The sequence below is a fragment of the Lutjanus erythropterus genome, chromosome 17 (genome assembly GCF_056507025.1).
Source record: "Lutjanus erythropterus isolate fLutEry1 chromosome 17, fLutEry1.hap2, whole genome shotgun sequence".
Taxonomy (NCBI): domain Eukaryota; kingdom Metazoa; phylum Chordata; class Actinopteri; order Lutjaniformes; family Lutjanidae; genus Lutjanus; species Lutjanus erythropterus.
This window is the reverse complement of record NC_139333.1, coordinates 5,576,512-5,599,143: the sequence shown is the minus strand read 5'-3', so window position 1 is coordinate 5,599,143 and position 22,632 is coordinate 5,576,512. Positions and strand designations below refer to the sequence as shown.

Genomic DNA, 22,632 nt, shown 5'->3' with positions numbered 1-22,632 from the left:
AACTAATTCAAATCTAGCTCTTGGTGACAATTGTTTCAGTTGTTCAGACAAAACAATACAAATTCATATAACAGACAGAATACATTGGAATTTTAGATAAAATCTAAGAGTATGTTTTGAACAGAGACAATTGACCACAATATGTATCAGCTTCTTCTTGCATCAGAAAACATTGACTTAGCTGCATTCAGCACATTTGAGTTGAGTGAGATGAGATTCCAAAAAGTTAAAGGTAGACTGTAGACAATGAAGTGCATCTGTTAGAAAAGGCCTAAAGCTACACAAAAACTGTCTCATCTGCATAATAATGACAGTTAGTTCTATGAACAGCTCAATTAGTTATAGAGAAAATAAATAAGGACCAAACAATGACTCTTTAGGCATGTCAGTGTCAGGTTTTGAACTACGTTATACAAAGAGGATTCATACATGATATATATTAATAATAATAAATAAATGGGTACAAGGAGAGGCATTTCTTCTTGTAGTTTTAAGCGTTATGATAAATCCATCAAATGTAGTGTGTACTTTACAAATGATTAATGACTTAGTATCTCAATATAATGACTTAACTCAATATAATGGCTTAGTATAGCAAAATAATGAACAAAGTAATAACTTGGTATCTCATTAAAATAATTTAATATCTCAAAACAACTTAGTAACTCAATAAAATGAATTAGTATCTCATAATAATTACTCAGTTTCTTTAAATAATGAGTTAGTATCTCAGACCAGAGTTTGTATTTCAAAATATTTACTTAGTATCTCTATTAAATTATTTAATATCACAAAATGAGTTAGTAACTCAGTAAAATTAATTCGTATCTCATAATAATTGCTGTTATTTTCTTTTTAAGACACTAAGTCATTATTTTGAGACTTCAATTATCTTCTTATTATACCATACTTAAGTATGTAGTCTTTCCACTTTGTCCTCAGAAGTCTAGTCACAGTCGCTGAATGTTAATGCAGTTGTGACTGATAATTGCGGGACAAGAGAATATACCGAAAGCCATGCAGCTGTTTTGATATTTCCCACTGCCCCTGAAGGCAGCGTAGTCTGTACGGAGACAGCGAGCAGCGGCGGCTCCCGGCGGAGCAGCGCTGCGATTGGACAGAGCGGAGAGAAGTGGGAGGGCTTTTGTCTCTACCCCCCTCATTACTGGCGCTGCTCTCCTCTCCTCTGCTGCCTCCCCCTCTCCTCTCCTCCCCTCTCCTCTCCTCTCCTCTCCTCCCATCCTAGAGGACAGAGCGATGCGGAGACAATAGGACGCAGAGCCGGAGGAGGCTGCAGGATGCTCGGCAACACATCCACCGTCGCACGGCTGCACGGAGGCTGCTCACAGGAGGACACCGACATCTCCCGGCTCACCTGGCCTTAGTATGCGCTCAGATCGTCTCGTGTGTTTACCAGCAGCCTGGGCTGACAGGGCGGACTCCACAGCCCCCATATGGGAACCTATTGAAGGGTGAGTGGCGGATTCATCTATCCTCACCTGCACCCGGACTAACCTGCGTCTGACTCACTAAATGATACAGCAGTTAAAGCAATAAGTGGGATGTATTACACTGTGTTCTCTTGTATTCAGTGCATGATCGATTAGGCCTGTTGTGTGTGCAGCAGCACACACTGAAAACAATGCTGTGATTGGTCCTTAATGGTGTTTGTTGTTGTCTAATTTATCTCCCGCAGACAACAAAAAAAGAGCAGCTTGTTGGCATTTTGGATTGTTTACAATATTTAAGTAGATTTATGTTATTGATCATCACAACACAACCCTCACCCACCCCCCGCCATCACCAGCTCCACCATGCATCCTGTATACTGGGGGCAGGCCAGGTATCTGCAGCAGCCCCTCTCTCTGTGTGTGTGTGTGTGTGTGTGTGTGTGTGTGTGCCTGGCTGTCACTCAGCCCTTAGCTCTGTTACACTAAGTGACGGTGATTTTCCTCCGAGTCAGTGCTGTCTGAGGCCACCACACTGCAGGTGGGATCCAACATGACGTAGCCCCACAGAGTGCTGCTGGAGCCGAGGATGTCTGGAGAATAATAAGAGACCAGAATGTTTACATCCTGACTGCCTCCGCTCAGTCCACATGCTGCTTTCAGCACCCGCTGGGCCCATGTCCAGTGATTTTTGTACCTTCCTTGTAAGAACTGAGGGTTGGAACAGACTGATAGCACACAGTATGTTGCACTATTGTCATCCAAAAACTTACTATGAATGAAACTCTCAATTATTGTTTTGCAGAAGTAATGTAGGATATCAAGAACCAATTCCAAGTAAGAATTGATTCCAGAAATTACACAACTTTCACTTGTGCCAGTTTCAAACTAAACCATGTACTGAAAATATCTACCACATTTCGATTCACTGTAAATAAAGATGGATGCCATGGCTTCAGTTCCTCCCGCTGTACAAAACTGAAGCCAAAATATCCTGGATACAAGCGCCAGCATCTTGCACTGGTGACGTCATTTGGAGCCGTAGTCTGCGCAGTAAAGATCAGTGTAGAACCCGCACTTTTGAGTTCTCACCCACACAGCCGGCCGACTCAATTGCGAGCAGAGCACGGTGGTCAACCATGCCGTGAAACCCCTTTTTTATAGCATCAAATAACTAATTAAAACCAAAACTGCTGAGAAAAAAAATTAACAAAACATCAGTGTGATAAGAACTGCCTAAGATGAGAAAAAAACATCTTTACTTACTACAACATTTATTTGACGTGTACTTTGATTTTTTAGTTTGGTCCATGTCCCCTCTGCTAACATGGAGGGGGCGGGGTTTATGACCTATACTGCAGCCAGCCACCAGGGGGTGATCAAGAGGCTTTGGCGTCACTTCTGGGGAGCTCTCAATCCAAACATTCAAATTCTGGTTTAAGTGTGTATGTTTTGGCCTCAAAATGCTATTTTTCCGACCCTTCTAAAAACTTTTTCCCACATGATGTGACATAGGTTGATGATGGTGTTGCTATATAAATGGTATGTAAGTTTGAAGGAACAGCATGTAAAACATGGCCACCTGTAAAAGTTAACTCCAAACAAACAAAGCAGCGTATCATCACCACCAACTGCTGCACACTGTACTCTCTGCTGTAACTCTACTTGGCTGTAGCTAGCATACTAGCTGTGGTTAGCTCAGTTAGCTGTATGGCTAAAGGTGCTAATATGACTGGAAGGGAGGGGAGGGCGTCAGCGCTGCAACCTACATCCAAAGCTGAGTGGGCTTCTCCATTTGAAAAACCCAGAAATGCACAATAATGGACTTGCCCCAAAATAAAAAATAAAAAACTTTCTTTGTAAAACTTCTTAAGTTTCCTCACAACGTTTTCAAGTATTCAGGCAACAGCTTCTATTGACTTCCCCTGAACTCCACAATATCTGTTGGCTTTCTCTTGCATGAGAAAACAACATCAACTTACCCTTGCTCTGACTCTTGAGGCGTGCCAATTCAGAGTTTGAAATTGTTTTGAAATAATTATTATTGATTTTGTATTTTTTTTTTTTTTTTTTTAGCTTAAATCGTGAATCTATCATTCTCAATTGTTGGTAAGTTGCTTGGCTAGAAGGTGAATAGCACAAATTGTGTGTCTTGTCGCAATTACCTCAATTTAGCAAATGCTATACTACAAAATGCTTCATGAGGACGGGATACTCCTCTATAGTTACAGTGAAGTAGCCTCAGTAGCTGCCCAAATATTCAGGAAATCGAAGAAGAGAAGAGACAACCATTGTTATGGTTATCTAGCTAACGTAAGCTTCGCTCAGTGTTTATTCGTAGCAACTGTGGGACACTCAAAGAATCGTTAAGAACCGAAATCAGTAAGCAGAAGCAGAAATGTTAAAATCCAAATGACTCACAACATTAAGTAGGAGTGAACCACCTTGTAATTAATTTCTCTTTTAGTGTAATCTTCTCTTGCTTTATGTGTGCTGAGCCACTGTGGGAGGTTGTCTGCTTGTGTGCGTTCAGCCTGAGACACGGCTGATCAAAGTGGGTTTAAGCTCCTTGATGCCACGTAAAAGCACAGAGACACACACACGAAAAAACACTCCGGCATGATGAGTCACAGATCACAATGTAGGTCACATAGACACTCTGGTGCCCAGCAGTCCTCGCCAGCGGGCGTCTCGCTGGCAGCGGTGGCAACTTTGTCCTCGTCATATCAAAATACAGCTTTGGTAGGAAAATGGGAGCTGCCCTGACGTTGCTTATATACAGAGAAACAGTGACGTGTGATGCAGAAGCAGCATCTGAGTAATATCTGTGCAGTTGAGTAGGGGTGGATGATATGTGTATATGAGTAGCTGCAAAAACTCTTTAGTTATGTAACGGATTTGTAGAATGCTAACATGATATGGTTTTACTGTCATGATACAAACTTAACAGATAATGACTCAGAGGTTGACATTTTGGGTAACATCTTTACTTCTTGTTGACAGCACTAGGTAAGAAGATCAATACCAATCTCAGAGGCAATTCACTTAGCTTAGCATAAAGACTATGAAGTGGGGGGAAACAGTTAGCCTGGTTCTGTCCAAAAACAATACACCTACCAGTACCTCTAAACGGGGTGTTCCGGTACCAAAACCCATATCGGAAATACCTCTGATATAGTGCTGGACTGGATGTTAGCGAGTTTATGCACTGATCCAATATCACATGATTTATTATCCCCGAAACAGGACCTTGCGACTTCTCAGCAGTGCCTCATACCACCTTTGCACAATCTGCTTTTTCTTTAAAAGCCCTTAAAAAATGGAATAATGTGAAACTTTGCACAGACTACCATATTTTTAACTGAGAAGTCAAAAAATGGATTTTAAGGAACTAGTCTTGTCAGAATTGACAGCTGTTTACATACTTGTACATAATATTTTATTCTGCACTTTTACTTATGAAATGTGTTATTGTATAGATGGCAGGTCTCATTCTGTTTTATTGTTTTCTTTCACCTGCCCACGGACTGCAGGTGGAAATTAACTAGTAAGCTAAATGTGGTACAAAGCACCTTTTCTCTTTTAGAGACTAATGTAGTTTGTACGCAGGTTTTTTAAACCTGTCAATCATATCACATCCATATTTTACGCACTGGTATTATAATATCTATAACTGTAAAATTCACTAATTAACACACCAGATCTTGTTTATTTAATCCGTGCACCAACCAAAATGCAAGAACATTCTGCAGCTTTATTGGGAGACGTGTGCTGAAAAGATTTCTTGATCACAGCCTCATGGTAAAACACGACTTCAAGAAGGTAAATCTAAAGGTGCTGGTGAGTTCTACCTTTGGACAGAACCAGGCTAGCCTCTTCCCTTCCAGTCTTCCTGATGAGTTAAGCTAAACATAAGACTGGTATCAACCTTCTCATCTAAGTCTTGATATGAAAATGGATAAGCCCATTTCCCCAAATGTCAAATAGTCATTTAAGGCACTTTAGGGTTGTTCTGATACTAATACCAGTATCAGAGTTGCCCCGGACATAGTCTAAAAAGCTGGATTGGGTATCTGCGAGTACGCGAGTCCATGCAGCGATCCAATATTAAATAAGTTATTATCCCCAAAACCGGATGCTGCTACTTCTCAGCATCGTTCAGTATTTCCACATTTTTAAAACCTGAGGCAGTTCCAGACAACAGTGATAGCAAGCATGTCACATCCATACAGGGTTAGTAGTATACAGCTGTTAAGATATCCTTATGCATATGTATTTTTTTTTTTCAATGCACTGATACCGTATAGGGCTCGGTACTGAATTTTGATACATTTATGGTACCGACCAAATACTATTAAGTCTCAAAAAATGACTTGTCATTCAGTAGCAAATGTCGATACCTTGGAGTAAATCTCCATTTTCTGGTTAATTTTTTATGTTGTAAAAAATTCCAAGGTGCTTTAACATAAAACTAAAGAGTTAATGTTCAGGAACTGGTATTGAAGTCGAGGTATCGCTACCAGCACCTATAGTGGAAATTTTTGAATGATACCCCACCCTAGTACCAAATCGGTACTCAGCACTGGCCAATACGCAAAGTTCAGATACTGGAATCAGTATCAGGAAGACAAAAGTGGTATTGGAACATTTCTAATTGTCTCTTTCCGACTTGTTACCTGTAATTCTGGTCTAACGTGATGTGACGTGACCCATATTAGCACCAAGCTCAAAAAAAACAAAAAAAAAACAACACTTGGTCCTATAGTTTATTTCACATATTACAACTTGATACATTCTTTAAAAAACAGTTTTCATGTGTAAAATTGGTGGATTGCCCCTTAAAATCAGAATGTAGGATTATCAGCTTCCCTCTTGTTAATGAGAAGGGTTTGAATGTGGTTTTAGGGGGGATGATTTCTAATTACAACAAGGTCAGAGGTCAGTTACACAAGGAGGACGGCTGAACAATCATTTTTCTGACCTTTAGATGAGGCTGTAAATGTGGTCAAAAACCTGCTCCACCGGGGATTTGAGTTGCTATTATGTCAGTAGCGCTGTTGGCTGGTGGTGCAGGGATACTGGCCAACACCACCACACACACACACACACACACACACACACACACACCCACACACACACAATTGCTGGTACTTTGCTACTCAACGGTCCTTGTCATTGTGTGCCACTCTCCCTCTCTTTCCTCTCTCATTATTTTCTCTCCCGTACGCTCCTCTCTGCCGCTGCCTGGTCAGGTCACACACACAAACACTTTGATTGTGTGTGTGTGTGTGTGTGTGTGTGCAGCAGTCAGTCACTTCTGATCATGCCAGCTTTTTGTAAACAAAGGACAAATCCTAAGTGGGCATAAAATTTAATTGCTTTATGTTTGTGTTGCTGATGCTCCTCACACGGGAACAACAGGAATGTGTATGTCTGCGGCTGGTGTATCAGGCAAAACTGAAAGGTCATTGAAATGGAAAATGGAAGAAGATGACGTTGCTCTAATTGTTCCGAGGGCACTGTGGCTGCGTCGGCGGGGGTGGACGAGGCTGTGATCATCTCCTTGGCGCGCAGAATGTGCTCGGCCGGTCGGCTCTGCCCGCTGGTTGCATAAGCAGTCTGGGATTTAGTCGGCCCCCGGCCCCCGGTCGCCGCTCTGTTTCCACAGAGGGTTGAACCTGGTGGCACACAGAGTGTCAGTGTTGGGAGAGGAGGCAGGACGAGGAGGGGAGGGCTGGATTTGTGGTCATTTGAAAGGAACATTGTGTATTTTGTGTTTTCCAGTACGTTGCATTTGAGAGCCTGTGGGAGTGTGCAGGTGCAGGAGGAATGTAAGATCACCAGGAAGTGGTTGGTTTAAACTCGCAAGGAAATCATGCTACATATATTTTTAGACAGTGTAATTACCAGGCTCTGCAACCAGCAATTATTTTCATCATCAATTTGACGTGGGTGACAGGTGCTTTAGTGGCGGGAGGAAGGTTTATGTATTTATTAAGAGTTAATGATTGTTAGCAATCTATGAACTATTTCAGATTTAAAAATTAAAACATTCTTCATTGAGCTATGAAGCATTTTGAAAACAAAATATATCATCGTAATTTAAAAGAATGAATCTGAAAACTTTAAGACCCCCTGCAGAGTACCATGGGCCCCTGAGGGACCCCAGAACCTTATTTTAGAGCCACTTGATTAATAATTTTTGGTCTATAAAGTGTCAGAAAATTGTGAAAAATGTCAATCAGTGTTTCCCAAATCTGAAGGTGAGGTTCTCAATTGTCTTTTTTTGTCCACAACCCAAAGATAATTCAGTTTACTGTCATAAAGGAGTGAAGAAAAAATATTCACATTTATGAAGCTGAAACCAGAGACTTTCTTCTTTAAAAAAATACTCAAACCGATTAATTGAAATAGTTGTTGATTATTTAATAAGCAATTAATAATTGATTATTTGATTTATCTCTGCAGGTCTTCTCTTTACCTTTTGACATGTAAGGTAATCTGCAGCATTGCTTTAAAGAGGAAGTCCAAACCAAGCTGAGAGTACAACACTGACATATTATCACTTTTTTAAGTTGTTACAGTGAACATGTTAGCAAAGTTGCTTATCACACAATGGAGAAACTAATATTCACGCTCCTTGTAGCTCTGTTTTGGTCTCTACCAGCTCCTGATGGCCAAGATACATGGGGCACGGACACGGCGGACACGTCAGTCGCAGCATGCCGTAGGTTTCCAAAGACATTTTAGCCTGGACTAAAGCAACAGTGACACATTTGGTTATGAAAAAAAAGCATTTTTTCCTTTGTTTTTTTCCTCATGATTTTATTTCATTTTAAAATTAAATTCAAACTATTTGTGACATTTTGGCTTATCCCTTTTTGACCATGAAAATGAAAAAGAACTTTGTATTTCAAAACAAAAATCAAATACCCACCCTTTTTTTTTTTTAATTTGATATTTGTTTCTGAAAGGAACCAAAGATACACTGAACCAACAAACATGCTGCTGAATAGATCAAAAGATTTTGTATGAGCGCACAAGTAGGTCAAAATTCTTTTGGTTCAATAAAATTTCCATGACCCCCTGCTTCAGTCTGTCTGGAACATCAGGAGGGGAGACGGCCTCCTTCATTTACGACCGCAGTGGGATTGATGCTCCAGGTACTGGCAGCAGGCAGGATTCAAACCATTCATTACACCACTGGCACTGGAAACAAACCCAAGTCCCTGACGCACTGGAACCTTCTCTCTGAACACTCTTCACAAATTCCCTGTGCCTCCTAAGGATCAAACTCACAACCTCTGAAGTGCCAACCAGTCCCCTTATATCCTGAGCTACTGGATCAGAAAGTTGTATCCTGTTTCTTAGAGGTTTTTAAACTTCCTCTGGGTGTTGAACTTAAAGTCATTGCATTGCTTGATGTTTGAACCCACAACCTCAAAACGCCCGAACAATTCTTTTACACCTTGAGCCATTCAGTTCAGCACACTCAAACTCCAATTTTCAACCTTTTTATTCTTTTCTTTGGGGGTCAGATTTCAAAATTCACTGAGTCTTGAACCCTCAACCAGAATCTCATGAGCAGGCCTTTTACAACAAGGGTTTTTGTTTTTTTGGTGAGACACTTTAAGCTCTCTTTCTTAGAGCTCTTGACTCTTTCCCCTGGATGTGGGACTTCAAAAAGTACCCTCTTGCCTGAGGATTGAACCCTGGACTTCAAAACTTCACACTTTTACTGCCTGAGCTGCTCAAACAGAGACAGTAGAGGGACATCAGCCTTCAAAAGGCAACAGGCTACATGAGGATCAGGCCTCCAAACTTCTGATCTCGCTTCTAACACACTGAGCCGCTTAATCAGAAACACTTGCTCACCTAAAGCTTTTGAGGCTCTCCTCTGGACTTCAAAAGTAACCTACTAAACTGACAATTGTTAATATATGTGGCATGTGAAGGGTCTTTCAAGATGCTTGCAGCTGTTGGACAATAGCATGTCCCCTCAACAAGGACTGAGTCATGTACATACTACTTTTAAGTCTTCACTTTGATTGTATTAAATCATTGATCCAAATCAGAGCTGCATGAAATACACAAATTATTTTGAATGGGTCATAAAGAGCTCAGAGACTTGAAATGTGACACTCTTGTTGGTTGCCATCGTTGCCAGCAGTCAGTTCATGAAATTTATGCGCTACTAGATCTGCCCCAGTCAACTGTGAGTGCTATTATTGTGATGTGGAAGTGCAGAGCAGCTCAGCTCAGTCACGAAGTGGAAGACCGCGCGACCTCACAGAGCGAGGCCGACAAATGCTGAAGAGCAGAAAAAAAAATCACCTGTTGCTTCACTGCAAGCTCCGAACTGCCTCTGGAAGCAACATAAAGCACATGAATTGTGCATCGGGAGTGTCTTGAAATGGGTTTCTATGGCCGTGCACCAGCACACAAGCCTCACATCACCATGTGCAATACCAAGCGTCAGCTGGAGCGGTGTCAGGCATGCCAGAACTGGACTCTGCAGCAGTGGAAACATGCTCTTTGGAGTGATGAATTACACTTCGCTATCTGGGAGTCTGATGGATGAATCCTGGTTTGGGTGCCAGAAGAACGCTGCCTACTGGAATGCATATTGCTGTCTGTAAAGTTTTGTGGAGGAGGGATAATTCCAGGAATTCAAGGAATTTTGGCCACAGTGTATGCAGCTAAATAACAATCATCTTCAAGGTGATTAAACATCCAGAGGAAGGAGGCAGATGTGTGTTTCTTTTAAGTGTCTAACACCCGGTGCCAGAGAAGAGGTTACCTTGCGAGGCAGCTGGATTTGTGAGAATCCATCTTGCCAGGCTTCAAGTCAGCAAGATTTTTATTCACCAGCTGGCTCAGCTGGTAGTGATACACCAGATTGTTTGTTACACAGAACCAAATCTCTCATGATCTTGTGATTCCAGCTGCCTCGCAACGTGACTCTCCTACTACATCATATGGTTCATCGATCTGATTGGTTGATGTTAGCCCGTGTTAGACGCGATAGACAGATGGTTCATCCAATCCACCTTCCAAGTTTTTTTTTTAAAGTGCCTGCCCTTTTCCAAACAGTTTTTAAGTACGACTTCCCAGATGGCTCTGTGTAACAAACCATCAAACTATGTCTCCGTGTTGCTCAGTTTTGGTCTCCACCACCCCTGAGTGAAATTTCTGACTCTTCAGCTGCGAGCTGTTCAACTTAAGGTAGCTGTTCAGTTTGTCTCTTGGTTAGTTTGGTCATGTGGTGAACAGTTTCTGGTTGAAAACAGCCGCCTGCTGTCAGAGGAAACATGGCTAATGAGACTGGAATTTGTTGAACGTGTTTTCTTTATTTAGAGTCTTGTTTTAGAAGAATAGGGTACTGTATTGAATGTATTTGTATGAATGGTGCAATATCAATAAAGTTGTATGGTTCTTACCCCTAAACACTAATACTACTACAAGTAATTTGATGTTTTAAAAAAGATACATGTTGCACTTTTATGGTGGGTAAACTGGAGGGTAAATGCATTTTTATAGGACAACTTGTACATCCTATTATTTTTCTATCCAACTGGATTTTATCCCTGTAAGGGTGCTGTCCAATTCTTGGCTCTGCAGTTGTTTCTGCCAAGGATGTGAAATGCTTGTGAAATGCAGCTAGTTGTGCATTGAGTTACAGCTATTGTTAACACTGAGCCTGTGTGACGCAGCATACACACACACACACACACACACACACACACACACACACACACACACACACACACACACACACACACACACACACAGAGTGGGATAGCAGACTTCCACTCCTCATGGAGAGCCGACATTTGTCCTGACCTGATGACTCATTCAACCACGAGTCTAATGCTGTTTCTATATAAATGCAGATGCAGCTCTCTTTGTGGTAGACACAAACACAAACACACACAATCACACGCACGCACGCGCACACACACACGCACGTGTATCTGAGCTGCCAAAACAGAGCTGAGTGCATAAAGATAAGGAGAGAGGGTGTGTGACGTCTGCTGGGCGTGTCTGTCCGAGACACACACGCATCAGATCTCAACCGTTAATGATGCAGAATCTCCTAAATACTGTGCTTGTACTTTACAGAGCTCATACAGATTGTCAGAATATCATAAATGTTGCTTTTCATTTTAAATGCCCGTTATAGTTTAAACTAATTTAAGACATTTATATAAAAAATGCAGTAAAATCATTTTGTCAGTTTATTAGAACTGTGGATGCAATTATTCTAATGTTGTTTATCACACCGGTGAAACAAAGCTGTTTCTCGTGGTGTTGCTGCAGCTGAATGCAGGTTGTATCACACTGTGTGTTTTGTCCGTCCTCTGTTCTCTCTGGCATGTGCGTAATGTTGTACACCAAAGAAGGTCAGGCTGTGTTTATTTCCATTAAATGAAGTGGTTGAGCAGAGTGTAGGTGTGTTAATCTGCTTATACTTGCACTGAGTAAGATCTTAATGTAGTTAAGATCTTCAGCCTTAACGTGGAATTTAATTCAGTTTGCTTTAATTCATAATCTACTCAGTATCAACACTGCATCCTCTGCTGGGTGCATTTATCAAAAATGAGAAGACAATTAAAGCACATCATTGTTTGATTGTACCAGTGTCCAGACTTCTGGAAATGTGTAGGAACTGACTTGCTTATTTAGATATGTCCTATATTATCACACCGTGCAGTGCTTTAAAGGAGATACATGTAAGAATTAGCCACCCGTCAAATTCATATTCCAAACAAATAGGGGGCAGCATATCTCCTGAAAGTAAAACAACAACAAAACAACAAGGAAAACAAGGAAATGCAGTCTGTCCCTCAGATCTTTATTTCATTCAACAAACAGATAACTTAGCAAACGTTAACACTGTCAGAAATGTTATACAATTAGCTATCATTATAAGCTATCGCTAAATAGCCAACGTTAGCAAGACGTTGTCTTGCAAGTCAAGTTTAGCATCAAACTTCATCCCTTTACTCTCGGAGCGCCAGAGGTGAACACAACACCAGTGTTAACTCTTGTTTTGCTTCTGCCGCTATCTTTGCCGCCAAATGTGGTTTGTTTCCCCTGGAGCAGCGCTACTTCTTCTTCATCCTCTCATGTTGGACTGAAGGCAGACTAGACGCTACAGTGACTCACTATTTCCTCTTTAGGTACAAAGTGGCTTTACAAGACAGGACAGTCTGGGGCTAGTTGGTTAGCATGCTAACTTCAGTAGGTATCTCTGCAACACAATACGTAGACGTCTTTGATATACAGTAATGTCAAAACTGTGATTTCTTCACATTCTGTTGATAAATTTAGGTAATGTTTGAATGATTTCAACTAAAATTCTTACATGTAGCTCCTTTAATTATACATCATTATTCAGTGTGATATTCATTGTGAATGATATTTTGTGGCAGTGGAAAGATTTGCCTTGTCTAGCTTGTGGCTACTGAATAGAAAACTACATATATCTGTATCTCCATGTATTTCTGAGTGGAATAAGACAGGTAGTTGGACATAACATTGGGAGAAATTTGGTTTGAACAAAGTGGACGAGTTATAACCTGACGTACCATGCTGTCGCTAGCTAGCTAACTGATGAATCTCAGCTCTGTGCTGCTAAAGCCGAATCTTGATCAATGCATAGATGTTTGATATTATTGGTTGAAATTGGTTGGTTCAAGCCTACATAAGCACCCTTTGTATTTTGTCTTAAAGGAAGAATTTGACAACAGAATACAGAAGTGTGGTTTGTATGAGCTACTTATGGATAGTCAGTGTTTTAGCTACAGTAGATGCTGAGCAATGAACTCCATAGGCAAAATTAGTCATTTTACTTCACAGGACTCGTCTATCGCTGCCTCAGTCTGTTAGTTAGTTTATGTTACTGTGTGACTTCAGTGAATCCAAACAATCCTTTTAAAACACTGAAGTCAAAAAATAACAAACAAACAAACAGGTCAAGGCAGCAGTAGACCAGCAACTCCTGTGTTCTGTGTGGTAAAATTACTGATTTTGCCTATGGAGTTTGGTTGGTTTGGTGAGAACATTGTTTTGCTTATGTAACAGTGTTAAGGCTGTCTGAGGGCAAAGTAAAGTGGTGAAAATATTCTAAATAAAGTGTACACTTTAAAAAAAGAAAAAAAAATCAATACCAGTATATTTTGCCGCTGACCCTGTACACAACAGTTTTATTGCTTAGCTTCTGAGCTGCTGTCCCTCTCTGCCTCTCCAAACTGACTGTAAATAAGCACCTCATTAACCCCCACATTAAATAATCCAAACTGTCCCTTTAAAGCAAATATTTACTCAGCAACAGTAAAAAGAAAAAGCAGTTTATTGGCTTGTGTTCTATGGTCCAAAAGACAAAAGCACCAATAACAGCAACACTGACTGATGTGAGACCAGCGGAGGCAACAGATCATCACAGTTCCCTTGACAACAAGCTGATATTTAAAAATGCCATATGCCGCACCTTGAAGTGATAGTAATTATTAACAAGCATGGAATCAAAGAAGATACGCAGGATTATTATCTCTGCAGAACACACACACACACACACACACACACACACACACACACACACACACTGAGAGAGACACACATGGTGCTGCATGTGTCCTGCAGTGCTACAGTAAGCATTTCTGACCCTGGACAGAAACAAATGGCCTTCTCTGTTTACAGCCCCCTGCCATCCTGCCCGTGCATGTGTGTGTGTGTGTGTGTGTGTGTGTGTGTTTATCACATGTGTCCGAGAGCTTTTATTTAAGGCGGGGAGCGAGCCGCAGTACATCCTCTCTGCGCCGCCATTTATCACCCAAACTGACTCATCCCTCCTCACCTGCTGCTGTCAAACGCTCTTCCTCCTGCCCGCTTCACACAAAAAAGATTACACTCCCACAGAGGAACACAGGGGCCTGTGGAGGGGATGACAAGGTACTTCAGCCAGTGTGTGTTTGTGTATTTTGTCACATTGCTGCTGACTTAACATGTGATGAAGCAGGTTATGACTGCTTGCAGCTGCCCGGCCTGAATCAGAATGTTATTTTCTGCATTCCGAAACAAGGCGGCGAGAAGAAATTTAACCCTTTGAAGGATTTTGGGGAGGACATCAGATAAATATAATTGTTGGTGGTAAATATAAGCGTTGATTCGAGAGCAGGCCGAGTGTTGCTGGCTTTCATGCGAGCGAGGACAGGAAGGCAGATTCACAAGTGTCTCCTCAGGGATGGAGAGAGGCTGCTTTCCAGCACTTCAGGTTATGTAATGGCTGTGTGAGTCTGTTTGTGTGCAAACTCCTATATTTCTTCCACATGCGCCCAGATCTATAGAGGGTCAGGATTTGGCAGGTCTCGCTGCTCAGGAAGAAAAAAAAAAATGAAAGCAATCACTAAGAATAATCACACTGCAGCAGAGAATGGATTTGCTCTAAAGGACTGTTATTGGCTGTGTGTGTGTGTGTGTCTGTGTATGTGTGTGTGTGTGTGTGTGTGTGTGTGTGTGTGTGACTCAGCTCACAGCTCAGCTCTGGCATCCCCCTTGGCGAGTAGCATTTAGAATTACTTAAGCCCTCACTGCAGATAATTAGCATTTTCGGTGACTATCACACTGCAGATCAGAACAGACTGTGAGCTGCAACATCGGTGGCTTGTTGTCCACCACTGACCTTGAAAAACAACAGAAATATCACAAACACGCTCTCCTTTCTACATCCTGTAGGTTGTGCGTCGAGTATGTTTCCTTCATGTGTCCGTACCTCGCTGGACAAAAGCTTTTATTGTGAAATGAGAAGGGAGATATTAATGTAGCTGCCTGTCCTCCACACTGTGGACCCAGTGATGATGAACATTTTTTCATTACTCATTATCATATATGTATTATATTTTGTAGTATATATTTTATTATACACACACACACACACACACACACACACACACATATATATATACATATATATTTTCATGTGAAATGTCCAAGTGTCAGATGTGTCTGAACATACAGTATATATTCTTAAGTGATATTAAGTGTGTGAAATGTCATATGGGAAATGTTGGAAAATAATTAATTAATAGGTTTTAAAAAACATTTGGACTCAATTTCATCTATTTATTTTTTTTAGCATTTGTCATTTTTATTTTTATCTTTTGCAAATTATAAACTTGTTACCTTTTTGATGAATAATGCAACAATGATAATGCTAGTAATAACAACGATGATTATAACAATATTGTGTAATTCTAATATGATCTTTATTAGACATATTTATTATTTTTGTGGTATTTATTATTATAGGTTTATTGCATATAAATTAAAGTATATATAAATTTGTCCTAGAATCATGATAATAATAACAATAATAACAAACTGGACTGTACTTCTAAGGAAAATCACAGTGTCCAAGGGGGTAGGAAATTTCAATATCCCTGGTTACAAATTCTACAATGTTTCACACTGATAGAAAACTGCTAAAAGTCCAAAAACTAATTGACCGCTTATATCCGATATATATGATCAAGATATTCAGAACACATACAGATCACATCAGAGAATGTTACAGTGTCATACAAGCATAAATTGAACAAAATTTCAGAAAATTACGGAGCACTCAGGAACAGTGGTGTCATTGGTACAGTTGTAACATCACCACAATTGTAACAAGGCTTTTTTCTCAAATTAAGACGCTGCTATAAAAATGCAAATAAATACATATCATGGAACAAAGTTTACTCTTACTCACATCCAAATGTGAACTGTCTGCAGTACACCCCACCAGAGATCTTAAGGAAGAACAAACTTTACACTTCATGAGAACAAGCAGTACATCAACCGTGAAGTTTGCAGACTTATATATCATAAAAACGTGGACTATAGGCCTTGGCAGAGGTCTGGATTTCAAGAGTGCCCTTCTAGTTTCTTATTATAACAATCAAAAGGAGGATAAGAATAGAAAATATCTTTATTCACCAATTTAAAAATGTGTGTCCTCTCTTGTGTCTGCACTAGGTGTTAGCTGCTGCTGCTCCTGTCCCGCCTGAGGATCCATTCCCCGTTTTTTTTTTTTTTCCCTGGTCTGTCCCCTGAAGCAGTTCCCAGCATGAGTTCCTCTCCACTTGTGTCTCGAGCCAACATGGACATTCTGGACGAGCTGCAGCTGATCGCAGCCCAGAACCTGGAGAGGCTGGAGGTCAACAAGTACTACGAGGTGATCAGGGAGCTGGGCAAGGGCACCTACGGCAAGGTGGACCTGGTCATCCACAAGATCAGAGGTGAGGTGTCGTTCATGTGATGCGGCAGTAACCTACCTGATGCTTCAAATCAGCAGAAAAGTCTACAGTAACACCAAGTCAGTGACGTTATTTTTTTTCTCTTTTGCTCCAAAAGGTACAAAAATGGCACTAAAGTTCCTGAAGAAGAAGACAACCAAGCTGAAGTCGTTCCTGCGGGAGTACAGCATATCACTCTACCTGTCTCCCTGTCCTTTCATCATCAACATGTTCGGCATCGCCTTCGAGACAGACGAGTACTACGTATTCGCACAGGAGTACGCTCTGGCAGGGGACCTCTTCGATATCATTCCTCCGCAGGTGCTCCATCTCATCTGTCGCTCTGGTTGTTGCTTCTTGGCATCATTGCGTTTTGGGTCAAGAACTTTTGGAAAAATAAACACCATCTCGACAAGTTTTTATGAGGTTCAACCGCAGTTTAAGTGAAATCAGTGAAAAAATCAGCCAACATTGCTGGTGCATTGCTACATTTTGCAGGGTGTTACTGCCAACTGTGTATTGCGTACATTTGCGTATGTGTCCTTAACATTAGCTGCAAACATTTAACACGTTTCTTACTTTGCAACAAAAATACCCAGTACAGTGATGATTGTTGGAAGCATATCTATGTTTCCAGGGTCTTCTGTTGCCATGTCTTTAAATTACTAGGCTCTTAAGTTCCCAGGGTCATATGTTCCCTAAGTTTCCAAAGTCCTATTTTCCCAGGACCCTAAATTCCAAGTTCCTATGTTTTATGCTAACCCCTAACCCTTACCCATTATGTGCTATAGGGAACATAAGGCCCTTGTAACATAGGACCCTGGGAGAGCACATAGTATGTAGACCTGGAGAACATAGGACCGTGGGAGCACTGGCATGACCCCTTCACATTTTATTAGTGTATATACCATTGGTGTTGTAGGTTACACTCTGATCTCCCTCTGTCCGTTCCCTCAGGTTGGTCTTCCTGAGGCAGTGGCAAAGCGCTGTGTGCACCAAGTGGCCATCGCTCTGGACTACCTGCACTGTAAGAAGCTGGTCCACAGGGACATCAAGCCTGAAAACATTCTAATTTTTGACCGAGAGTGCCGCAAAGTCAAGCTGTCGGACTTCGGCATGACACGCCGAGCTGGCTCACCTGTGAAGAGAGTGAGTATCATTTCTGTCTGTGACCTCTAGTGCTTTCTTGTTTTGATTATGGGGTTAACCTGAGTTTCCCCTCCAGGTGAGCGGCACCATCCCCTACACGGCCCCGGAGCTCTGCGACGTGTCCCGCCACGAGGGTTTCTGCGTGGACTACAGCACTGACGTCTGGGCCTTCGGCGTGCTGCTCTTCTGTATGCTGACCGGCAACTTCCCCTGGGAGAAGGCACTGCCCTCCGACTCCTTCTACCAGGAGTTCATCCGCTGGCAGAGGAGGAGGACAAACACGGTGCCGTCCCAGTGGCGGCGCTTCACTGAACAGGCCCTCCGCATGTTCCGCCGGCTGCTCTCCGTGGAACAGGACCGCCGCTGCTCTGTCAAGGAGGTCTTTGGGTACTTCAGCCATTCGTGGATGCTGGACGCGGAGAACAACAACAACGGCAACAGCAACAGCAACAGCGGAGGTGGTGGAGAGAGGGTTAGCGGTGGAGGAGGAGGAGGAGGAGGAGGAGGTGGAGGAGGAGGCGGAGGGGTGCGGGGAGAGGTGGACGGCACTATCTCGTCATCTTCGTCCGGAGAGGAGGATGAAGAGCTCCTCGTGGAGAGGATGAAGCAGCAGACTTTATCTCCTCTCTCCCCGCTCTCACCCCTTTCCCCCCTGTCTCCGGTGGCGGTGGAGAGGGGTAGCGGCGGCGGAGCGAAGGGCGGGATGATGGAACCGGGCAACGGCCACCATTTCGTGTCCGTCTCCACCAACAGCTCCGTGTCGTCCACCAACAGTTACGATCGAATGCCGCGAGAGAACAGTTCGCCGGGTGGCCGCATGCTGGTGGCCACGCCCATTGAAATCTGCGTCTGAGTGCGTCAGAACGTTAATGTTGTCACAGACTCACCGGTACACACTTTTATACCTCTCATCCAACCACGTAGATGTGCATGCATGGAAAAAGAAACAAACGGACAACGAATACTAACACGTATCCTGTTTTAAACATCTTGAGAAAGGAAGAGCACACACACGGAAGACTAAGAAAGTATTCGTAGAATGCATACATTCCTCGAGCGATAGGATTTTTGGTCAAAGTGGTGTCAAAAGACTCCGCGAGAAGCCCCATTTACATTTCAATGAGGAAAAATAAAAAAAATTGCTTCCATTAGAGATTCTGTCACTAAAACCATCCGAAAAGAAGACCAAAATGTATTTCTTAAAGCAATACTTCCAGCAAAAAAAGAAAATAGAGACACAGAAACGGAGGAGTGCTGTGTGATCTCTTCAGGACGTGACCGGTTGTCATTTTGTAATGAAGCCAGCGGACAAAGGATTTGTATTTTTCAAGAAGACTGAAGTTCAAGGAAATACCTTACAGGATCAGAACGAGCGAGCGGTGGTTTTAAATGTTTCATGTGTAACAAAAATGTGAAAGTGCGAGTGTGTTTGTTGTGTGTGTCACTGTGCGTTCCGTATGTATGAATCCAAAAGACGTCGATTTATTTTGCTTTGAGAATTTTATTTATTTGAATCTAAAAAGACTACACACTCTATTTTTTCTATTGTTTTTTTTTTGTAAAGCAGCGTTCTTTGTTTTCCGTTCGACTTCACATTGTAATTTGATGTTCTGTGCAACGTATTTGTTTGGCTGCTGTACATACTTCGTTGTATCTTATGTATGAGGTTTAACCAGTGGTTTTCAGACGGAATATTTTACCGTCCATGACGTCCGACTAGACCGAGAGAAGGCTTATGATGTCTCTGTTCTTCATGTCAAACATATCTACTTCACTACTGAAAGACTATTTTCTACTCACTCTCAAAATTCTGTTTGTATAGCTTCTGTTTTCTTTGAAATCTTTTACGATGAATTCTGTTTGTATTGCGTACGTTTTCTTTGAACCTTTTAGCAAAATGTATTGTCTGAAAAGAAAAAGAGAATTATCACTTAGCATTTTCAATTCAATCTGAAGAAGAAAAAAAAAACCTCACAAGATGTTAAAGAGTCACGTTTTATAAATTGCATGAAGAGTAGCTCAAACTTACCTTTACGAGAAATCTGAACCGGCTTTACAAAAAAATTTGGGGGGAAAAAAAATGATAAAAAAGAAAACTGTCGTGATGTGGACTTTTTGCCGTAGCACAATTTCTTGCATTATGTCCCAGAGTGAATATTGCCGTCATGATCGCCTGGGACATCCTAGGGCTAAAAAAAAAAAAATCTAAACAATAATTAGTTTCTATTCAGTGTGTTGTATTTGTATTGCTATTAATGTCGTGTACATCTTACCACCTTCAGGAACAGAAAAAAAGCAAAGCATGAGGACATAGAGCGAGAGGCTTGAACTTAAATCACAGATAGGGAATTAAATGATGTAATTTTAGAAAAGATTTTTGCTTCTAAATTGCCACTTTTAGTGAAGTAGTGTGGCCTAGATGTTTTCTTTTTTTACCAAGTTAAAATTAACAGCAAAAAAGTAATTTCTTTCTTTGACTCATCATTAATATTACTGAAATAATTTGAACAAAAAAAGCATTGGATCATGCATAGGAATGGGCGTTTTGTGTGACATAAATCTGCATGAACTTGTATGTGCTAAAGCTCTGTTGTGAAAACCTGCTCTGTGTTTCTCCTGTCACAAGCTGTAGTACTCTGTAGATGTAGTTTAGCTGCAAACAACATGTTTCTTTCTCTTGTGAGTCACTAGCCTCAGCTTGGATACGCCCGACTGAGGATCAGCTAAACTCGGTTCAAACCCTTACATAACCTGTTTGGATCATGTTCATCAAAGCTGCTCCCGGATCAGCGGGCGAGTATGCAAATTACTACATCTTGTGACAATCTCTGACCTCATCGGCAGCCTTCTGACTCAGTACAAAGGACGGTCCTGATACAGACACTGTAGCCGTGCTGTTCTCTCCCATCGGCCAGCTGCGAGCAGCACTGGCTCTGCAGCGTTTACTGTGTGAGCGGATCCGACTGGTGACGCCTTTCACATGACCGTGTGAAGAAGAGATAACATGGGCCTGTACATTACCTCATCATGTCACTCCTTCTCTGCAGTATTCCCCTGAAAACCACCTTCTACTGTTTCAAACATCCTTACTAAAAAAAAAAAACATTCAGTCTGATTAAACATCACAACGCGACACATTTTGTAAATTTGGCAGTGGCGGAGCCAAGGGTGGCAGGTGATGGCCTCTGACACGAGAAAAAAAAGACATGAACACCACCACTACAAGGATCGTTTTACTGTAATTCCATTACTTTTTGCAGTAACTAGACATTAAATTAAATAGTCTTGTTAGTGAACAGCTGTAAAGAATGTCACATGTAGCAGACAAAAGCAGTAGGGCTGGAACTAACCATCATTTTTATTGTCGATTAATCTCTCAGTTATTTTCTCGATTAATCGATGCATTGTTTGGTTCATAAAACGTTGGGTAATAGTATAAAATGTTTCCCCCAAGATGACGTCCTCAAAAGTCTTCTTTTACCCACAAAGCCAAAGACAGTCAGTTTACTGTCATGGAGGAGTAAAGAAGCCAGAAACTATTTACATTTAAGAAGCTTCAATCAGAGAACTTTTACTTTTTTTTTTCCTCAAAAAATGACTGAAACAGATTATCAATATAGTTAGTGGTTGATTTAATAATTGATTAGTCATTCAGCTCTAAAAAACAGCCTATTCCCTTTTTTATGATCTGATGTCACTCAACCTACAAGTGGCACAAGACACAAGACACTTATGTTTCTGATATAAAACGCAGTCACATAATTAATATTGTTTACTGTAGGAACACATGGTTGGGTTTTCTTCTACCTTCTGTCTTTCTTCTACTGTATTTTACAAGTAAGGACTCTACTTTGTTGTGATTAAAGCACATAGCCTAATCATAAAATAGATGAAGGAATCAACATTCTGTTCATTTGCCATGCCTCCGATGTCTTAGTTAGCATCAAGCTAACGTTTGACTTAAGATTTGTTGTTGTGGAAGGCTAATGCTAATGCAGGCATTTGGGTTTTGAAAAGGCAGTAAACAGCCTTACCTTTATCCACAGATTATCCAACCGTGGTGTCAAATCTGCAAATCTTCTTCCACACATTACTTCTTCAATTGTGTAGTTCACTGAAGGGCAATGTTCAAATTTTAAATAAAAAGTGACACTTTTGTTTTTTTTCCCTTGCAAATAGCTAAGCTAGCTAGCCAACTTTTAACGTGTTGTTCAGAAGTTGTGTTGAAGTGTTGGTACATTTCTTGCCACCAGTTGTCAGCAGAATAGCATAAAAGTAACAGCAGGATTTTCCCTTGTTGCATGTGTACATGTAACCCACTTGTGAAAACTTTGCTCATGGCGCTACTGGGGGTCAAAAACTCTGCAGGGGTCCTTTAACTTTGAAAAGTATTGTCTTTCAGAGTTAAAGCAGAGACACTTTGTTTTGAAATCCTGGCTTTTATACATCTTTGAAATTGAGATTCATCATTATTTCAGCCGACCAGATAATTTGGGACTCATTTTAGACAAATATTGGTCATTAACAAGCAGCCCATTAAATATGATCTCTGATGGTGGACTGTAAGCACCATTCAACTCAGAAAAAAAAAAGAAAAAGGCAAAGATTTCTGTGAGTTATTTCAGCCACCTGTATGAAGACTGTTTGGCTCCGCCACTAAAATCTGTGAGATAATTCCACTTGTTTCAGTGCAGATTAATTTGAGAGATTTCTTAGACACAATGGCGGGATGTTAAAAGAAGATAAGACTGACA

The 22,632-nt window shown here is 41.3% G+C and overlaps 1 protein-coding gene across 1 annotated transcript; it reads left to right on the top strand.

Moving 5' to 3' along the window:
* The first annotated feature begins 1,184 nt into the window (after positions 1-1,184).
* bsk146 (brain specific kinase 146) lies at positions 1,185-21,547 on the top strand. The gene is made up of 5 exons (XM_084741447.1): positions 1,185-1,472; positions 16,470-16,732; positions 16,848-17,050; positions 17,687-17,878; positions 17,955-21,547. Exons 2-5 carry the CDS (start codon positions 16,561-16,563, stop codon positions 18,729-18,731), a joined length of 1,344 nt encoding a protein of 447 aa, XP_084597573.1. The 5' UTR covers positions 1,185-1,472; positions 16,470-16,560; the 3' UTR covers positions 18,732-21,547.
* The last annotated feature ends 1,085 nt before the right edge of the window (positions 21,548-22,632 follow it).

Coding starts and splice junctions, on each gene's coding strand:
- bsk146 (XM_084741447.1), top strand. CDS start 16,561: ATGAGTTCCTCTCCACTTGTGTCTCGAGCCAACATGGACATTCTGGAC. Junction 16,733..16,847: donor GGTCATCCACAAGATCAGAG/GTGAGGTGTCGT, acceptor TTGCTCCAAAAG/GTACAAAAATGGCACTAAAG. Junction 17,051..17,686: donor TCGATATCATTCCTCCGCAG/GTGCTCCATCTC, acceptor CCGTTCCCTCAG/GTTGGTCTTCCTGAGGCAGT.